General features: G+C 37.5%; 1 protein-coding gene across 1 annotated transcript in view; it reads left to right on the plus strand.

The window, feature by feature from the left end:
• The first annotated feature begins 1,766 nt into the window (after positions 1–1,766).
• Positions 1,767–22,092, plus strand: part of LOC104639660 (uncharacterized) — a 94,777-nt gene continuing 74,451 nt past the window's right edge. The window contains 1 exon segment of the mRNA XM_075763431.1: positions 1,767–1,909. Coding sequence (XP_075619546.1) covers positions 1,767–1,909 — 143 coding nt within the window.

A 22,092-nucleotide genomic window follows, 5' to 3' on the forward strand; every position in this document is an offset into this window, starting at 1 on the left:
CTGTACATGCAGATAGTTTTCATCACATATCCAATACACAGTGCAACAACTTTGTGTGTGTCTTACCCACAGCTTCACAGCAGTAGTAGCTCTTTTTATGGGATCCCATCATTATTCTTCTTCCATAAATATATGTCAGCCAGAATCATCTTGATCTGATCTGTGTTTCCTAAATTTTAAAGCAGAAAACATTGATTTTTGTGCAGTGGTTCTTTCCTTATGGGAATGTTGCAAATGGAAGGAAAGAGATGTCTGTCCACGTCTCTTGTATTAGCACACTGTTGTGCACAGAAGAACAGAGTGGAAACATTTTTTTGAACTTCCTTTGCCCCTGACATTTGATCAACAAGTGCCTGGTCCTCTCGCATTACAAAGGGCAAGGCATCATACTCTGTGATGGTCCTCTGGGTAACAAAAAGTGAAATGACTCATCAGAAGTGTACACAGAAATGCACTACACTAGAGCCCAGAGAAATAAAAACATGATGATATACTTTAGATACACATATGCTACATAACAGAGCATTATCTAAAACACATAATAAAGGGTGAGGAAATTATGACCTTCAACTCCAACTACAGTCTGCATCGCCAGTTAAATGAATAGCCACTTCATTTGAAAGCCATTGGATTAGCCATTCAAATTATCCATTGCACTGAATGAAAACTGGCATTTAGACATGTCAGGTAATAGGTGGTAGTACTAACTTAAGTTCTACAAAATAAAATGCAGACTTATTATATACAATTAATAGAATTTATATCTATAACCTTTCCTTTTTAGAAGGATATTACATTGATTTACTGACTATAACATATGGACATCAGAAATAGGAATGATCCATTAGGTCATCTAAGTCCACTATTCTGCTGGTGCAGGTTTTATATCAGGATCACTTCACACATCACTGAACTGCAGCCACTTCGGTTGTCGTTAGGCAATTAATCTGCCAAACACCTGCCCGTCATATCACTATTCTATAAAAGGGCATATTAAAGTGTGGGAAAATCTGTATGTCCTTGGAAATTACCTCTAACATTGACAGTTTGATAGTCAGATAACCTGCTGAGAGAAGCCACTTTATAATTGCTTTCATACACTCTGCATGAGCTGAGAATCTGGCCAAGAGATTTAGGGGGTTATAGGATAAACAGAGGTCATTTATACTAGAAGAAAAAAAGGAAAGTCCTTTCTATAACATAAGTGTATTTTGGCTTGTTCCCTTTTAGACTAATACATTCGCTTTTGAGTCCAAAAAGGAATTGCTGAGCTTGATGCAAGCTGTTCAATGAATGAATGTCGAAGTTTTTCATTTCTGATTTATCTGTGTGCATTCAAAATAGGCAACAGTAAAATTAATTTGATCATTTTTATATTTATTGCAAAATACTATAGGAAATGATGGGATATTCTACAAATATTCATTATTATGAAATATTATTATAGGTAGTATAAGAATTTTTCATTGATATTGATTGAAAACTATCTGAACAGCCAGGCCAAGAGCATGGCAATCAGTGGAACAAATTCTAGTTGGAGGCCAGTAACTAGCAGTGTAACCTGGGATCAATAGTAAGTCCGATCCTGTTTAAAATCTGCATTAATAAACTAGATTATGAGGCAAAGTTGACCCTCAGAAATTTTGTAGATGATGTAAAACTGGGAGGACTGGCTGATATGCTCAAAGGTTGTGCTGCATCCAGTGGGACCTCAATCGGCTGGAGAAATGAGCTGATAGGAACCTCATGGAGATCAACAACGGGAAATGCAAAGTCCTGCACCTGAGGAGGAACAACCCCATGTATCAATATATGCTGAGAGCCACCCAGATGGAAAACAGCTTTGCAGAAAAGGACCTGGGGGTCCCAGTGGACATCAAGTTGAACATGAGCGACAAAGAGGGCCAATGTTAGTGGGCTGCATTAGGAAAAACATTGCCAGCAGGTCAAAGGAGGTGATCCTTCTCTGTTAGCCAACACTGGTGAGACCACCCCTGGAGTACTGTGTCTAATTCTGGGTTCCTTAGTACAAGAGAGACAGGGACATAGCCTAACAAAGATTATTAAGGGACTGGAGCATCTGTCCTTTGAGGAAAACTCTGAGAAAGCTGGGACTGTTTAGCCTAGAGAAAAGATGACTTGAGGGGATCTTATCAATGTATATGAACACCTAAAAGGAGGGTGCAAAGAGGACAGAGCCAGGCTCTTTTCAATGGTGCCAAGTGACAAGAGAAGAGGCAGTGGGCACAAACTGAAACAAAGAAGGTTCCCTCTGAACATCAGAAAACACTTTTTTACTGTGAGGGTGACTGAGCCCTGGAACAGGTTGCTCAGAGAGGTTACGTAGCCTTGGAGATATTTGAAAGCTGTCTGGACATAATCCTGGGCAATCTACCCTAGGTGACCCTGCTTGAGCAATGGGGGTTGAGCAAGAGGACATCCAGAGATCCCTTCCAACCTCAACCATTCCATGCTTCTGTGAACTCCAAAGGCTTGTTAAAGAGAGTCAAAGAGCTTAGCCAGGATCCCACAGGAGAGGAAAGTGGAGAGCACACTATCACAGGCGTCACTTAGAAGACTAATCTGCTTATTTTAGAAAAAGTCTGTGATCCCTAACTACAGACCATACAAAAATACTTTTGTATTTCAAAAATTCAGGGAATTGTATGTTTCTGCAAGACAGTGTGGCACTGAATCTTGTCCGGCCTCTCTCCCTATTCCTTTTGCTTTCTTCATTACTTGATATAGGAGTCAAAGTAGATACTACATGTGCTTACTCGAAAGTCTGAGCACTGCCATGAAACAAGGATGCTGCAACCTTTTTATCCTGCTTAGCTGTGGCACAGAAACAGCTTGCTAATGCTCTTGTGTAAATTCTAGCATACTATTATCATATCTGCAGAAGTACGTGGGCATGATGAGGAGAGACAAACCAAGCCAGAGACAGCAAGCATTTGACTGAATGAGGACTCGAACCTTCTGCTGTGATTTTCTTTCTTGGACATGGAAGTTGCTTCTTCTTAAAACTAATTAGGGGAGAGATAGCCAGAAGCATATCATTGCACTGAATACAAGAAACAATGGTTCTTGGAATAAAAAATACACTACTGTATTTTTTATATGTAAATCTGTTTTACTGCCAAGCTCTTTAACAAAAATAGTTCTTGAAATGTATACTTTTTTGCGTATTTCACAGACTGTATGTTTTGATTTTTTTTTAAATTTATTTTAATGACAGAATATTAAAAGACCATGTATGGTGTTATATTGCATAGAACTCTCATGGGAACGTTTTTAATTCACGCAACATGCTTTTCATCTGCACATGATCATTGGCCATTTGTCTGAGATTTCTAGACATCTGCAGTCCTCTCAGAACTAGCTGCTGCTCTGAGTGCACTACTGATAATTTCGGAATCCTGGGCAAATGACCAAAGGCTTCTAATTCCATCTGGCAACATTTCTGGACAGAAAAGTAGAGCATGTTAGAATCACATCTATATGGTAACCACAATATTCCTAAATGAAGGGGAGCAGAAGTCAAAGAAAAAGGTGATTTTTTAGGATTATTAGCCACTGTTCCTTAAAAAACTGTGTCTTCTGTCAGGCCTTAAAACCCACATTTTTGAAAACTTGTCTAGTGTAGATAACAGATGAAAACAGAACACAGATTATTGTGTATCTAATTTGAACTTGCACTTTACTAATACAATGTGAATCCTGATGGGGAATTAAGAATGCATTTATTAAAACATTATCACTTCAGAATTCTGAGATAAAGTATTCTCTGATATTCAGTAATAGGAAACACAATCTCCATGTCATAATTTATTGATATATTTTCTTCACTTTAGAGCCAAAAATAAATATTTTGTAATTTTGATATTATTTACTGTTAAATGCCAAGGACTTTAAAAAAATAATTCATGATGAAAGAAGGTTTTCACAGGGAAGAAATTGTGTGGAAAACCAGTATACTTTCTGTCCTGTATGTTAAGGATGATACAACTTCATTTTTATATTCTTCTTTTATGTTTAACAATGGGTTTGATTTTGTTAAATTGTATACAAATACTGTCTAGCATGTTGCTCTAAAGTGACTGGATTAGCCTTTTCAGCTAACTTGGTCTAACCTGATGTAACGGAATTTGTTATGAAACAACAGTCTTTGGTGGACATGTGGAAGAATTGTAAGGGATATTACTGAACACAGGAGGGCTTTTTAATTGCTGTGTGAGCAGTGGATAGTGATATCTCAGCATTCCTCAATAAGGATCCAAACTATAGCATTGCTATACTTGCTGTGTTGCTGGGGATGGCAGTGAAGATACATCAGTTAAGTTGCAAATAACATTCATCTTCAATCAAAACAGAATGAATGCTTCATGTCTGCTGAACGTGGAAAAAACCCAACAAAACAAAACAAAAAACCCCAAGTCAACCCACAAGAGGAAGGCATTCTCATTTTAATGCAACAAAGGGCAACTGAATAGGTAGACTTGGGCAGGCTGTGGACCACTTTGTTGATACTGCCTTATAGATTAGGAATAGAAACAAGTGGTTAAAACAGGCAACCACTGGAGTTCTGATAGGAAAGACAAGCAACAGAGGATCAGGGACTGGAGACTAACATTCAGGCTAACATTTCTGTGGCATGCTCCTGAAGCAGAAACTTAAAATCAGTTCTTGAAGTGAGAGGAGCGGAAGAGAGGATGTGAGCTTATATCTGTTAGAGGTATTTGTAGAAAAAAGAAGGAAGTCAATGGTAGCATTTCATTTCTATGAATGATAAGGTCTGTACTCCCTACTTTTCAGTGAGCCTGCTACTTAGCAGGACCTGAAAGCCAGAAGGTATAATCCCACATAAAGACAAGGTAACCCTGACTCATCTGATCTGTGGTATTTTGGATATGAAAGTCATAGTTGTGGCTTTTACATGCCTCCTTCCTCACAGTGCTGGCAGAAAACAGTTATTCGCCTGTTGCAGCTCTGTGCAAGTTTCTCAGTTCCTGAAAGTTTTGCGGAAGCACTCATTTCCCCCTGAAAGTTACACTACACTAATGTTCAGAATTTTAAAAATGGAGGTGTGGAGCAGCTCTGCATATTTGTCTTCCTCATGTGCCAGTCCCCATCTTGATAATGTAGTGCAGTGTGTTTCCAACACTTTTGGCTCATTATTCATTGTAGCAAAAAATTAAAAAAATTATAAATCTTTGACTCAGGTCCCTCCTTCTCCCCTCCCATCTTACATTTACCTCTAGCAACGGATTCCTAAATGTTTCCCTGATAACAGCCCTATCTAATTAATATATGTATGTATCTAGAGATCAGGTTCTCATCCTCAAATACTGTGAAAGGAGTTTTGACAGGAGATTTTCTTTTCCTTAAAAAAACCCCAAACAAACAAACAAAAAAACCATTCTCACACAACTGCTTTTTGAGGCCACAGTGAGAGTCATTGTCCTGATTTTGGCAGCGATAGAGTTAACCATCAGTTAGTAAGTATGAGTTAGATTAATGAATTCATATTGTCAGGAACAGTTTCAAGGACCATGGGCAATAAGACCAGAAAAACTTCTGGAAAACACGTGAAAATGTGTTTTGAAATCAGACATAGATGTAAACCTGTTTCATGACTCTCCACACTCCAGATTTTATGGAAAAAGCCTAATTCTGTATCTTGTGCTGTTGATGAAAACATTGAATCTGGTATGATGTTAAATAGAGTTTCTGGTAGTAAAACTGGATATATTTTATGAAGGGTCATCAGAAGGCAAGAGCTAGTCACTGCAAGATACATTGCAACTGTAGAAAATCTCAGTGATTTTAATGTTTTCTGGGTGCATTGCTCAGCTTTAGAATCCTAGTTTTAAGGTATGACGATGCTTTGTGCCTCTTCATTTTCTATTACAATCACATTTCAGAGAGATCTTATGTTGGTTCTTCTTGAGCTACACATTGCTTTTAAAGATCACATCCTCTCTAGGTTAAATGGATTGTATTTCTCAATGCTTCTGACAACATACTCTTTTTTGCACCAAGAAGTGCAAGCTGACACAGTTGATCTAAACACCATGTAATCCTTTGATTTCATAAAACTTGAACATTATTAGAAGAAAGTACCAACATGATACTTCATGGAATTGCGGTCAAGAGGGGAAGTTGCAAAAAACAATTCTGTGTAGCTTGGGTCTTTAACCAATCATGGCAGACCATTTTATAGTGTGCTGTTTGCCTTGACCTCTGAGCACTCATGCCCTTCCTTCAAGGCTGACAACTTGCCTATTCCCAGGTATACCATAATGCTGCATGGGATGAATTGTCTCTGAACATAAATGGAAAGTATGAGTAGTAATGCATGAAATGGGAGGCTTCATGATATGGGAGCTTGTGTCAGGCTAATAGAGTGGTGATGGAACAACACCATGAAAACTCACCCAGACTATACAGCAACAAAAAGGAATCAGTTAATATCTAAAAGATACTGTATGTCCAAAACAGCACCTCATATAACTGCAGTTTTATAAGTATGCCTGGAGAAAGTCTCCTAACACAGTAGTATTAAAACAGCTAAAATACAACCAGTCAGAGAAATCTTAATAGAAAACTAGAGTTTGGGCTTCTCCATCTGTTGACTTCTGTGTTTCCAGTCTCTAACCTGTATTCTGTGTCCCTTAGCTGAATAGCCTTTCATATGAGTTGAATACAAAGATAAGATCAGTGACCATAGTATCTGTCCCTTAGAATATATTTTTTTTGCCATGCTTTTAGATGGAAATGTAGTTTAGATGTTATTTTTGCACTGGAACCAAACACTGGATTTCATCATAACTGAAATACAATGCTATTGCCTCTTGGTTTGAATACTGCTGCTAGCACTTCCCATGGAAGTAACTGAACTGCGATCACTAGATCTAATCACTTACGAACTTTGGATTTAAAAATTCAAGACTGTGCAGGGCTCTCAATCTTTCTTCAGGTTATTGTATTTGATATGTACTTTCTCTCTCTTTTTTTTTTTCTTTCTTGATTTCATTAGTGTGGCAGTGGTCATAATGCTTGTTGTTAATATTGTATAGGGTTAGTCTGTGTAGTTTCTGAAAGGGAAGGAAATTCTCCATAACTGAGTCCTGCCTCTCTTAGCAAGATGCACTTAGGGCACCTTTTCTGCAGACACAGAGAGGTGCTTAGGTTTTATAGAGTCATCTGAGGAGACATAGACAATCAACAAGATTCTTCAAGGCCAATCTGAAAGAGGACACAGAGGAAAAACTTGTCAACCACCACGAAAAGGTGGACAAGTAAAACTAGAATATAAAAAAGGCTTCTAATGGGCCTAAGAAAGATTGAGGGCTGATAATTTTAAGGATTCTGGGTGAGGTTTCGCTGTCTCCTGGAGATCAAAGGGAAACAGATGAATACGTGAAAGGTTGTCTCAGGCCTTTCCAGAGGATGTCGTGAAACAGCACTGATTTTCTTCTACCAAAAACATCAAAAGAAATGTGATTGGTACTTGTCAGTAAGCTAACCCCAGAATTACTGATGTGATGGGTCCACAGAAATATGAAAAAATTTTCCTAGTTTGCGAATAGCATGACTAGTTAATAATGAAAATATTTGTTAATATAAAGAACAAAAAAAAAATCACTCTGAATTACTTATTGTTTTCCTTATTCACTTGTCTTATTCAATAAGGTCTTAGTGGCTATTTCCATATTATGATATTTCAGTGACTGGAACAGTATAAGCATATTCATTGAATGACAAGACATGGAAAATAAGGCACTGAGAGCATGGTGACAGATTATTGTCAGCTTAAAGTGATCTGGATGAGTAGTATTTTTCTATAGTTGCTCTGCAATATTCTGATCTCCAGCTTTATGCTTAACTACAAACTTATGTTAAGCCTACCCAATGTCCTACCAAACTCAGTTTGTTAAGGTCAGGCTCATGAATTGTAGGTGTTACTGAATTTTTATGCTCTTGTTGTTGTGACTTCTGCAGCAAGATAACAGTACTACAGTTCCTGAGAGCTGGAATCTGCAAAAGAACATATAGTAATGTGATTTTTCCCCCAAAGTGTTTATTATAGATGTCTTCAGTCACTTCTGCCTGAATTTTCACAGGAAGAACTGATCTGTCCTAATATAAGTGTCCTTCATGATGTGCCCTGGGAAGCAGATTTGGTGATTTCACTACATGCCCCTTTCCCTCTTTATCTGTAATGAATCAATAATCTAACAGGATACCAGTGGCCATTCCACTGGTCTAAGTGTCATCTCTCAGGTGAGATACAAATCGTGGATTACTTAAAGAATTTATATCCCCTTTCGTAAAAGAGGGAGAGCTGGATGTAGGGTTCTAAGTAATCATACTCTGTCTTTCAAATTTTCATGCTCTTCCCTTCATATTTAAACTTCACAGGGTATTAGCTGAGATTTTATGCTAAACTCTTCTGATTTTTGTTACAGATATAGCAAAACAGCTGCAGTACTGCTTTCTGGAGGCAAGTGCATTTCATTAGTGACAGAATGACCCAAATAGGTCCACTACTTGTCACACAGGAGACTAAATTATCTTTCACTAGTGATTAAGAAACTCTGCCTGCACCTTCTTCTAAGACTTATAGTCTTTTTAATCTAAAGAGTTTAAAAATAATATATTCCACAAAAACATGTGTTCTTCAGTAACAGATTTACAACAACTTGAAGAAAATGTGAGATCTTTGAGCAATCACTGAATCCTTTTACAACTTAAATGAATTATTTTACAAATTAAAAATACAGAGCACTCTCCTGATTTTGTTGTTTTGACAGTGCTGAAAATCAGTGCTCCCAATAACTTCTAATTTACACTTAAAAGCAATTAAACCTCCCTTGTGATCCAAACTGTTTTTTTCCAAATGAAGTTATCTTGCAGGATGTTATAAATGTGTTGTCTCTTTATATAGCTACATAGTCTTGCTTTAAATAATTACGTGTTTTCTTTGTTGCAAGGTAAAACTATATTGCCTAAAGACTTATAAGATTCTTCAAAGAGCACCCACATGGTGATTGTAGAGTAATAACTCAAAACATATTAGAGTAGTAACATATTTGTACTTCAAAACATATTGGAGTAGTAATTCAAAACATATCAGAATGGGCTTTTAAGGAAGTTAAGCATTTACTGAATGTCTGTCTTTTATTTCAAGGAATTACCAATACAGCATTGAATGTATTTGTCTTCTGATAACTTGAAGTGATATTGTTTGTATATGCAGAATGTAGTGATCACATATCATTCAAAACTAGAATATGATTTAAAAAGGACATGGACTCAACATATATGCAGAAGTGGATGGTGACAAAGAATCTTTGGTAGAACAGCTACTAAATACTAAATTTAGGAAAGGCCAACAAATCATGTTAATAAACCGTTGAGGAGCATCCTGGCATCAGAAACCCTACAGAGAAATACTGTTTCCCATCTAACACACTGGAATCTGATACTGTATGACACAAAAAGTAGCCTCTAAGGAATACTGCATTCTAAATATATTTTTGACACCAATGCACAACTACTTCAATCTGTAAGTTTAGTTACTTTTTTTTTTTTCCTCTGCTAGAGGACATCATTGTGCTTGAATGGGAATTGAAGTCACTTCTGATGTTTCAATTCGTGTATGCAGTTGATATCTTTTTTGCTACTATGATCCAGTAATAGGCTTTTATTTTTTATTGGTTATTGTTTACAGTAGCTTCATATTTGCATTTTGTATTTTCACTTGGAACAACCAAAACCAATAAGAAAAATCTTGAATCTGAATTTAATTTCCTCTTCTCACCTGTTAATATTCATGTTTCATGCCATGCACAAGCTTAAAGAGAAAATCCTCTTGGCTATGTGCAGTGAGACTTAGAGAAAGATCGAGGAAGATTCACTTCATGGCATTCTGCTTGGGTCATACAGAAGAGCAAAGTTAAGAATGTGGTAGCATAGCTTTTTGGCAGGAAGTCTGTTTTAAATTGTGTCAAATACTATTCCAATACAAAATGCCTTGATATTGATGTTGCTAATTAAAGAAAGCTTGGTTGCTGGCAATCTTGCTGATCAAAGGAAAAAAAAGACAGGACTGCAATAAGTGAAGGAGCTATTTAGGGAGTTCCATGCTTAGGAAAATAACGCTTGCACTTAGGTAATGCAGGACTCAGTGCCTCAGCAAGGGCTGGGGGCAGGGAGGGAGGAGGAGGCAGCACGCCAGGAGGGAGTGGAAGGAATGGCCAAAGTGACTAGCCAGTTTGCTGCAGCTCAGAGCAGCAGTCACTGAGTTGACAGAAGCATCTGCGTTGCACAGATGTGTGGGCAGGAGAAGGGTTTTATAGAACTCCTTTCTATTCCTGTTCTGTCTTCCCCAGTAATTATCTGTTGTCCATTTAAAAAGTTAATTATTCAGGTTTATATTTGAATAAAATCTGTAGTTCCTTTCTAATGCAAAAGCCTTTTGGTGTCTGGGGAGTTCCTCTGCCTGGACTTACAGGAGAAGGTCTAGGCAGATCCACTGCAAAGCTCTTCCTGCTTCAAAGCCTTATCAAAGAGATTTTACGGATCTGATGAGTGAGGCAGTAGCAACGAACTCTCTCAGGTATATCACCATGGAGGTTTCATCTTTGTTTCTGGTCTAAATATGTTAATGATTAAGATGATAGTTATCTGTCAGAACACCTGTATTAAGAACACAGGTATTAAGTTTCTTAAGGTCTCTGATATTATATTTGAATAGCAGAATCTTGAACAAAATCTTTGTAGGGAGGTTGAAGCTTTCACTGCTCTGCCCTTCCTGAGTATGTTTCCATTCTGTTCTTATTAAACATGATGCCTGCTACTATTACTTCATTTAAATTCTCTGCACCAAATTCTGTTAGTTTCGCCAGCCCTGACAAAGGCAAGGTGAAGTGCAAGCATTTTTTTGACATCCTATTTCAAGCAATTTGCTCTTCTTCTTCATTTTTGTCTTACTCACATGGTTTCTCTTCCTGAGAGATGCACACTTTTGTGAACCGGTCCTTATATAACACTTTGTATAACCAACAGCTACACATCAGCTGCTTAATCTTAGGGCCTGTTTCTTTTGAAAGAAGTGTGCTGATTTTTGTAGAATTTTCTGACAGTGAAATGAAGTGACGACTGTTGTTTCTGCCTTGTTATCTGCTCCCTCTAGTGTGCCTGTAGCTTTCCTTTATTTTGTGCTTTGTGAATTTGTGAGTGTGCATGCCGTGCATCATTGTGTTAGGCAATGCGGAAAATAGTGCAGTTCCCTAAAAGTATAAAAGGAGAACATTCATATAGGGAAATCAGAATAGCTTGCAAAATCAGGACAATCGTTTAGGCAGTTTTTTAGATTAATAGCAGATAAGCTCTCAGCTTACATACATAAAGATCCACTATAAAGGGCTATAATTCACATACTGGACATCTAGTTGACTTGGTAATATCAGTCTTTTCCTTGCAGCTTTTCTGATGGTATTTGAAGAAAATGAGAGATTAGGCATTTCTTATTACGTATTGCCCCCTACAGATAAATTTGAAGATGACAATAAACTGATTATAGAAGGAAAGACTATGTGACTGTACTGCAGACCATCACAAGTCCAATTTTTACTGATTTAAAAGTTAGCTTCTGAGGCTGAGAAATCATGTTGCCTAAGTTAATGAGGTTTTAGCTTAATTGTTTATTTTAAAATTCAGCCGTGGTAATACAAAAAGCAAAAATCAAAATCAAAGAAAAGCAAGCAAAACAACACATCAGACTGTACTGATTTTCAGTCTAGCAATGGCAAGACATCTTGAATGCTGTCATTTTTCTTCAAGCCTTTTCCTCCACTGCAAATAGAAAATATTAAATCATCTTTTCAACCTCTCATGAAATCTATGCAAACCAATATCCATCAACATTTTATTCTAACATAAAGGAGAGTTAAAAATAAATAAATATCACTTGTTTGACAGGAAAAAATATCATGCAGAGAGGAACTTATTTATCAGTGAGACACCTTTAAAAACTGATATTCTATATTCATATTGTATGAATATAGAAGAGTAAATTAAGCATGAGAATGTGGGCACATTTGCTCACATATGCAGAAAAGCATTTTTTAAAAAATCTGCAATTACAAAGGAAACTAGCACAATAACTGCAGAAAGTAATAACCTCATAATGGAATAAACATATATCATATCAGTAATTTTATGTTAGTTGTTAGTGTACTTAGGAGAAAACTTTGGCAAGGAAAGATTAATTGTAACTTGGTTTTCTAAATGCATAATGTGGTAAACACTGTTCCACAGGATGATCACAATGTTCATTAAAATATGAGTGCTCATTTTATTTCAATTTGCATTAATGGTTCTGCAGTTAGGTAACTGGTCCTGCAAAAACCTTCATTGGGTCTGTAGTTTTTGGGTCACTCATTGAATCATAGAATGGTTTGAGTTGGAAGGGACCTTAAATATCATCTAGTTCGAACCCCCCTGCCATGGGCAAGGACACCCTCCACTAGACCAGGTTGCCCAAAGCCCCATCCAACCTGGCCTTGAACACTTCCAGGCATGGGGCATCCACAGCTTCTCTGGGCAACCTGTTCCAGTGCCTCACCACCCTCATAGTGAAGAATTTTTTCCTTATATCTATTAGGATAGGATGTTAGGAGACATTTTAGGAGACTAGAAAGTTTGTCTGCCCTTCAGGGAACTGTGCCATGGCTGTGGCCTTGAGCTGCACTCCAGGGCGTGATAGAAATTCCTCAAATGGGAAGGCATTTTTATTCCATGGCAGTGTGCTAAAATGTGATGACATTACCTATGTGTGTCTGCCTTTATTCAGTAGCAGCTGCAGCTGTGAAGATATGTCCTTCTGAACCAAGAATCCAGGATGACAAAATTGTCTAATAAGCAAGAAGAGATTTTCTGTGTGTTATTTGACAAGTCCAATCCAGAATCTCTCATAACAGTCTCACAGGCAGCCAGCTGCCAGGAAAGCTCAGGAATCCACCTCTCTGCTTACTGACTACAGATTGCTTAGTCATTACATGATGCTTCTTACCTTATGGCTTTAGCACAACAGAAAAGACCTCCTGTTATTTAAGGCTTACTAGTGCTGTTTTGCAGAACTGGCACATTTTTCGTATATTTCCAGGATATATTTATTATATGAAATGAATTATTATCACTGCAAACATCATTTTGTCAAAGCAGTAGGTTTTTGCAGAAATGTACTTTGAAAAACAATATTTTCACTGCAGATGCTTCTTAGATCCAATGCGTAAAGCAGTTATCAGAGAGGAAGAGCTTACTTTGCCCAGGAGTTTTGCTATCCAGGCATCTGCATAGGACGTGAGAGACGCAAATTCAGATCCCTGCCTTCATTTGAACACCTTTGGTCAACCACCTCTGAACTGATCCAACTACTCGTCTGAGGAAAAAATGATGAAGGCAGTAGAAAAAGGGTTTCTCAGTCTTTCTGTATCCAAGATAAATGTATTCATTAGAGCGTCGCCACAGAAATACCATTTTCTGGATTGAGAATGCTTCTCAAAATGCTTCAGACTCAATTAAAAAACTCATTTTGGGGGTATTCTTTCAGTGTTTCAATTTCTTGGTTGGACATCTGGTTAGGAAAATGTGCAATTAAATCTGTTGCCTTCAAAGAGGGCTTTTTCCCAAGCTACTTTGTTTCTTTCTCTAATTGTAACATGAGGTTTCTCTCATGATAATAAAAATGTGTTTAACTATATATACATGTACATGATATAAACATGTACATAGTACACCTGTACACACATGCACACATATATAATGTATATAATATTTATATACATTATGTGTTTTTATTAATATTTATTATGACCTATATAAACCTTTATATAGACCTATATAAAACATCACTGCTTGATATGGTAAAAGGCCAAAGTTGTGGAAATTTTTACTGCATTCCTTATCATATGGTATTATTTCATTTCACTTGTCTGTATAAGAATGGGGTTTATTTGATATTCAGATTATTGAAATTTAAGAATGTGATGTTAGATGTTGCTCAGTATTTATCTAATATCCTTAGCTAATATCCTGAAAAGATGGAGGGTGGTAGTGAGAGTTCCATTGGACCCAAATTCTTTTCAAGTGATTTTTCTGGTAATCAGAAGAATAATAGTGAGCTCAAATACAGTTATAATTTTAAAAAATACTGAGCTGCTGGGAATAGGAGACAATAAGCTATTCATAAAAAGCCATCAATTTTAGGTGAGTTGTTCAGAATGAGTTTTTTCTTTTTTGTTCAATCTTCATTTGAGCATAATTTTAAAATTTCCTGACATTCATGATGTGATTATCATGAGATACTAGCTATTTATGTTGTCGTGGTTTAGGCTCAGCCGGCAACTGAGTGTCACCCGGCCGCTCACTCGCCCCTCCCCCAGCATGATGGGGAGAAGTATAACCAAAGGCTTGGGTCGAGATAAGGACAGGGAGAGATGACTCACTAATTATTGTCACAAGCAAAACAGACTGAACTTAGAGAGGAGATTCATCTAATTTATTACTAAACAAAACAGAGTAGAGGAATGAGAAAAAAAATCAACTCTTAAAACACCTCCCCCCACCCCTGCCATCTTCCTGGGTTCAACTTCACTCCCGGCTTCAACCTCCTCCCCCCTCAGCGGCACAGGGGGATGGGGAATGGAGGTTATGGTCAGTTCAGCACACGGAGTTTCTGCCGCTTCTTCATCCTCAGGGGGAGGACTCCTCTCATCGTTCCCCTGCTCCAACATGGAGTCTCTCCCACGGGCTACAGTCCTTCACAAACTGCTCCAGCATAGTCTCTCCCACGGGGTGCAGACCTTCAGGAACAGACTGCTCCAGCGTGGGTCCCCCACAGGGTCACAAGTCCTGTCAGCAAACCTGCTCTGGTGTGGGCTCCTCTCCCCATGGGTCCACAGGTCCGGCCAGGAGCTTGCTCCAGCGCGGGCTTCCCACGGGCCACAGCCTCCTTCAGGTGTCTCCACCTGCTCTGGCGTGGGGTCCTCCAGGGGCTGCAGGTGGAATCTCTACACCCCCTCATCTTTCCTCCATGGGCTGCAGGGGGACAGCCTGATTCACCATGGTCTTCACCATGGGCTGCAGGGGGATCTCCGCTCCGGCGCCTGGAGCACCTCCTCCCCCTCCTTCTGCACTGACCTTGGTGACTCTAGAGTTTCTTACATCTTCTCACTCCTCTCTCCGGCTGCAAAGGTTCTCCTCAACTGTTTTTTTTCCCTTCTTAAATATGTTATCACAGAGGCGCTGATTGGCTTGGCCTTGGCCAGCAGCGGGTCTGTCTTGGAGCCGGCTGGCATTGGCTCTATCAGACACAGGGGAAGCTTCTACCAGCTTCTCACAGAAGCCACCACTGTAGCCCCCCCCCGCTACCAAAACCTTGCCACGCAAACCCAACACATATGGCAAAGTGCTGACTCAGTATTTTGAATCAGTACTGGGAAGAATAATTTCTGTGTTTGTTTTTATATTATTTCCTCTTTTTGCTTTCATTCTCAAAAAAATACAATGATACCTAAGAAACAAACATTTAAATCGCAACTATGTGAACAAGCAATAAAATGCAATGACAAATTCTCCCAGTTTCTTAACCTTGGCTTTAACATTTTTGGTGAGAAAGACAACATTTTTAGCAACGACTTTTCTTAACCATTTAAACATTATTAAAATTTCTAATAATTATATAGAAAGTAGAAACTATTTGTACTATCTATTTGTATTATCTATTTTCTTTTTAGGGATAGTATATTTTTCTTCACAAAGAACATTGGTATGGTTTTATATGCCAGCTTCACAAATTATGCTAGTGTAAATAATCATGGTAATCAAAAATATGTCACTGTGCAGCTAGAGAGGCCTCTTAATTTTGGCCTTAACATCAACTGTATATGGCAGGAAGAGCTGGTGATACTGTATGAGTGCCTAAGTTAAACACTGTGCTAAATTTAGAGAACAATACCATCTTTTTTAGTTCAAGAGAGCACATACAGTAAGTTATGTGGTTGGGGAGACAGAATGGATAAGAGAGCCCACACAAGCATACTTGGGTCCATTGAATGTGCTTTTATTTTCTAAGGCTCAAATGCAACTTTTCAAGCTGTTAGTATGATTTGATGAGTTCTTCAAAGAAAATCATAGGTAGAAATAGAGAGGAGCACTAGAACACCTTGCAACTAGATTGTTTTCTTAAATTACTGCAAATAAGTTACTCATTCTAACATTGGCTGTGGCTGTGCTACAGGTTTTGTCATAATATATGTTCCTGCATAACAAATAGGCATGTTACTCTGGGAACACATTAAGCTATTTTGGCTTTATTTATTGGGCATTCCAACTTTAAGCAGTCACTATCTTTATGCAGTGTTCTGTGAAGACTCAAAGAAAATATCGTGTTTTCTATGAGCTAAAACTTTGGTGAAATAACATCAAAGAATTGCTTGCTTCTTTCTTGTTTATATATTAATAGATTATACTATCTATTTATGAGACTTTCAGCTCACAGTGGAGTGAGTTTTGCATGCTTATGCCAGCATCATTTTCAAACAGATAATATTGAATCACAGAAACTGCTCTATAAGCTACAATAGTTAAGGGGAATAATCAGCTTCCCTTAAGAGCCCTTGGCAGTTTGGAGGATGAGGACTCAGAAAATTATGTGAAATACCTGCAAATATTAAGTGTCTCTGCTGTAGTATAATGGCTTCAAATAGGAAGGATTCAGAGTGTCAAGTCCCAGGTGAGACCATAAAGGGAGGAAAGTTAATAGCTGTTTTTGAAAATCCCACCCTTGAAGCAATCTACAATCATAAGAACTCTATCTGTCTACCTTAGAACCCTACTTATGCAGTCTCCTGTTCATGGAAATTGCTATATGCACATGATTTCCTGCCTGGAACATGTTGAAGAGAGCTTGACAAATACAGATTGCTGAAATGGAATAATGGGGAGTTAACAAAAAATTGAGAAAATATAGCAAGTTAACTAATTCTTCTATTTTATGTTCCTGACAATCTGTTACCAGATTAGCAATTATCAATAAATACAAATCTGATTATTAAAAGACAATTTAAAAGACACATATCTCATTTGAAATTCATGGGAGGAATTTCATATCACATTATAAATAGAAAAATTATCTTTAATATATTCATCATATACCCATCAATAAAATATATAATCACAGAAAAGATTACTCAGTGTTTTACTTAGTGAGTACTCTGTTAAGAAGGTAAGAGGATTATGCTTAATTCCATTGGGATCTGTTTCTCTCTGAAAAAATGCACTTCAGTACTTCTATTAACATGTATAATGCTCTTTCCTGTTATATATAGAGCGAAGATAAAAGGTATGGGTGGGAACCTTGCAAGTGAGGGGGCAAGAAACACTGCACCTACTTCCCTTTAATGCAGACAATAATCTTCTGAGGCCCTGTCCTCCTGCAGTGACTGCCCAATAGAATCTCTTTGCTCCTATTTACATTTTTCTGCAACTTCCAGGAGATTTCACAGGCTGCAAATAGCATAAATGATCAGGCAGCATGACACATGCTAAATATGAAAGACACAACATTATGCTGGCAAATATTAAAGTAGTTTTAGGTTTTTTAATCTGGTGATTTTTGGTGCCTGTAAAAAGAATTAGATTCTTAGACAATAAGATCACATGCTTATCTTTAGAATGAGTATTCTGTGTGCTGATGTTAATGGTTTCATTTAGTGATTCAGAAAGGAAAACTTTATCTGGCATAGTTAAAGTAAAATTGTGTCATAGAAGTGATCATGCTTTTTATTTCTGGGTTGAAAATGCTTGCAAGGATGACAGTGAGGGATCATATAACTCTGCCAGAGGGAAAAATCTGCACCTACTCCATGATGCTGTTGGGGTAGGAAATAGTTGCACAAACTTTTTTCATATGACATGGATGACATGGCATGACATGAGACATGCAAAAAGGGCTGGAGTTCAAATCTATTTTAGATCTAAAATCACCTTTGCACCAATTTGAGTGGCTATTTGTTTTGTACTGAAGAAATGTCATGACTGAGGAAACTTGGCTTCTATTTTCTTTGAGGTTGGCTTTTTTTTCTGAAGGAACTCCATCCTCCTCACTTTTGGGCTGCATTTCCTTTCTCATGCTGTGTCTGTCTTATCTATGTAAATAGCAAAAAGCTCCAAAGGTTTTGCTTCCTACTTCTCATATAAACAACACAGAGAACAAGAAAGCCTCTAGGTGGTACTGTGCTATAAAAAATAATTAGAAACAGCAAGAAAAATCATGCTAACTACTTATCCACAGCCCAAGATTTCACTTAGATGGTAAAGATAATATTTACAAAAGAGCGCCCTTTTCCTTTCAGGTGAAATTCACTCCAACAAGCTAACATTCAAAACATCTTCAGTGTTTTAGCTGTCTCAAACTTCATTGCTTTGCATTTTCCATGTTTCTAACTGAGCTCTGCAGGATCCTATTTTGTACTCATTTTCACTGAGTTTATAAATTTAACGCTACTAGCTCATATTTCATTGCAGATTGATTCTTGTTTAGATATAGCAGAAACTCCCTCTGACAAATTTGATAAATTGCTTTCAGTTTAGCTAGGGTATAACCAAACATCTTACAAGGCAAGCAGAACACTAGCTTTCATGTAGGACTCTTTCCAGAGTATATAATCAGAGCCAAAATGCATGCAAGTGGAGGCGCAAATATGTAGTATACAACAAGATAAATGAGGTGACATGCAATTTGTGGTTAACACCAAGGGAAAGAACAAATCACTTTGCAAGAACTGAGTTTTCTTTCAAGAAAGAATTAGAAACTAAAATAGATAAAACTAACGTTACTTTCTTTTTTTTAGAGGAAAAGAGCCCAAGATTTTGAGACAAGAAATGGTATCCCTTAGCTGCCTTGTGGGTGTACACAGGCTCAGATTCTACCCTGGGAAAATGAAAAATTTGTGAAAAGTCACTTCGAATATAAATTCTACTTGTGAGTATAATTTCCAATAACTTTGATCAGTGTTACACAGAGATAATTTGAGCTTGGTTAAAGCATTAACATCTCACTATATGTTCTGCTGCTACACTGAGGAAAGAATATGTATATGGGTGTATGTGAATGAATACTGGATGATAATTATATTTTTTGTGCTTAATATTAGTATTTAAAATATCAGAGGTTGTTAATTTAGCCTTAAGCTACAGGTGGCCCAGGGGAAAGACAGAATCGTTCTAAGAAGCTGGGGTATCTAACTAAGTAGTGTGGTTTTACTCCCACAAATGTCAGCCTTCCAGTTTGTGCTAAAAAAAATCATGTCATGACTTAGTACCCCAACTCCTGTGGAAGGCTCATGAGCGACAGAAGGGAGAAGAAAGTTCATGTCATGAAGCTGTAGGACAAGCTGCATGTCTGTACCACATGTACAGCAGTGAGCAACTCTCAGCAGAGAGCCTGTGATCTCCTGAGATGAGGGGTAGGGCTCAGCTGAACCCTGACACCTGCCTTCCTCTAAGCCTCACCCTGGGAAACAGGGCAGGACTGGTATCTATTGAGCTGTGCTTAACTATTCACTTCTCCTTGGGCTCCTCTCACCTTTGTCAACCTTAAAATTAGTCCAAGAACAGAAATTACTCAAAGAACTATGCATGGCAGTTATCCCTGAGAGTGCAAGTCTTTCAGATTCTATGGGAATGGGCCAGTTTGGGGCAGCACGGCAATGGCAAGCACCTACTGCTTCTGACACATCTTTATCTTTTTTCCACTCCTTCCGTTTCTTCTATTCCTTTCTTTTCCTTTGCTATGTGTTATCTCTTCTCCTCCCCTTCTTTCCACCCCTTCAACATGTTCTGCCTCTCTTGACCCTAATCCCACTCTGTCTTTTGTGCCAAATGATTGCATTGTGCAATGATTGAGCTGATGATTGATTATGGATCCTTTCTTCTCCATTCAGTGGTTCTTGTCACAGAACCTGTCAGAAGCAGTGGCAGAATTGTCAGGGTGGATTAAGATAAGGGGAAATACAATGCAAGTAGAGATGTACCACAGAAACATTTTCTCATTTGGCTTGTATCTGCCATGGGATTAGATTTGAAACAGGTACCAGCCTTGTACTCTCCTACCCAGAAAGCTATTAACTGCTTGCTTCATGCGCACAAAGTAAAAAGAGCAGGTGGGAAGCACGACCAGTGGGAATGTGTAGCCTGTTCACAAAAAGTCCCCAGCAGATATACTGTAGTAAAGGCTTCTTTTACTTCCCAAACTTTGATTTTACCAGGAAAATTCAGTAGAAGTAAAAAAAACACTTCTTCATACTGCAGCCTTCTTGTCAGTACAATTATTTTCCATATAAAACTTTGCAGTCCTAGATTCTATATCCCTCTGCATACAATATAAGTTCTGGTAAATAATCTGATCAGACCTATTATTATAATTGTACTTATTAAGATATCCTCTGCCTAGGCACATCACGCTACATTGATTAGCATGTGATTCCTGGTAAAGAGTCTGTTTCACAGCGGTAGTATATTATGTGACCTATTTTTTAAATCACAATTTTAGTGATCCCATCTATCAGGAAAAATATGGCTTTGAAAGTTGTGAAATGGAATGCAAAAACCACCATTTAGATTATATAATTCATTCTGGCAAGGCCAAAGAATCTATGTACAAATGTCATTTCAAAGCAAGTAATTAGCTTAATCCAATCATCCTATTTCATTACTTAATAACTTATCCTCAGTACAACAGGTCATCGCATTAACTAAACGCCAGATGAACAATTTATGAAGTGTACTTATGCTGTGCCTTGACGAATTGCTGATGAGTTTTCGTCTAAGTTCTTGGCCTCTACTTTATAAAAAGTGTAGATCAAAATTCACAAAGACAAGAGATCTACCTCACCTGGAGAGCGTATAGTCTATTCTAGACATCTTGTCAATGAAAATAGCATGTTGTCTCTTAAATGCTTTATTTTTATAACTTTTATTCTTGTATGCTTGTAATTGAAGTAGATGTACACATTTTGTCTGATGGATATTGGTGCTGTAAAGTGACAGTTGCTCAGTCAAGTGTTATTAATAGAATGCTTTCTAACTTGTACAAAGAACAGATCTAAAGACTGGCCCATTATAAAGCAGTTACCACAAAAAGAGTGTTTTCATTTTAAAAAATAAATTGTACTTATGTGAACTTCTGACCTTGTTTCTCAATTGGTTAAAAGTTTTCATAAATGCTGTTAAATTGACAATTTCAAATTAGGGTACTTTATTTGCTTTTTTAGGGTTTCAAACAACTCTGAATTGATTTGGGTTTTTTTTTCCCCAAAATGGCATGGAAGCATTCCGTAGCTTTGGAAACAGTAGATTATTTTAGGTTCCTAAAATGTATTTCAGATTTTACTTTTAAGCATTTTCATTTTAAAATGCTAACCTTTAGTTTCCTTGAAGTATTACAAGTAATGATGCCCACAAATCAGTGATTAATATGAAATTACCTACAAATGCCTCTTTCCACTGAAAAATAAGTGAAAAGAAGGATATATGTCAGTCAAAACCAATCCATAAATGATATAATCAATGTACAGTTTTGAATTTTTAAAAAAAAAAAATAAATCTGTCTATATATCTGTGTAGTAGTTTCCATTTTGTTTTTGAAGTTCAGAATTTGAAAGGACATATTCAGGTAAAATAACAGAAAAAATAAAGAAATGTTACTATGGAATTTTTTTTTTTTTTTTTAGAAAAATGTTGCACTTCTTAATGTATTAATTAGAATGAGACAGTAAATAGCAAACAAATTGTCTTGCTTTTTAGATTGTTTGTTCTCCTACTTGATATTCAAGAAAATGCAGTGATTCACAGAGTCACTTTTCAGTCATATGTGCAAAGAAGTACATTTCTACTGTGCTGTTTGCTTTGTCCATGCCATCACCTGCGGTGTGCTGGCTCAGCAGTATGCTGGCTGTCCCAGGAGAGGGCAGAGCAGTAATATGGAAAAATGTAGTGTGCAACCATCACAACCTATTCCTG

Source organism: Balearica regulorum, chromosome 11 (genome assembly GCF_011004875.1).
Source record: "Balearica regulorum gibbericeps isolate bBalReg1 chromosome 11, bBalReg1.pri, whole genome shotgun sequence".
Taxonomy (NCBI): Eukaryota; Metazoa; Chordata; class Aves; order Gruiformes; family Gruidae; genus Balearica; species Balearica regulorum.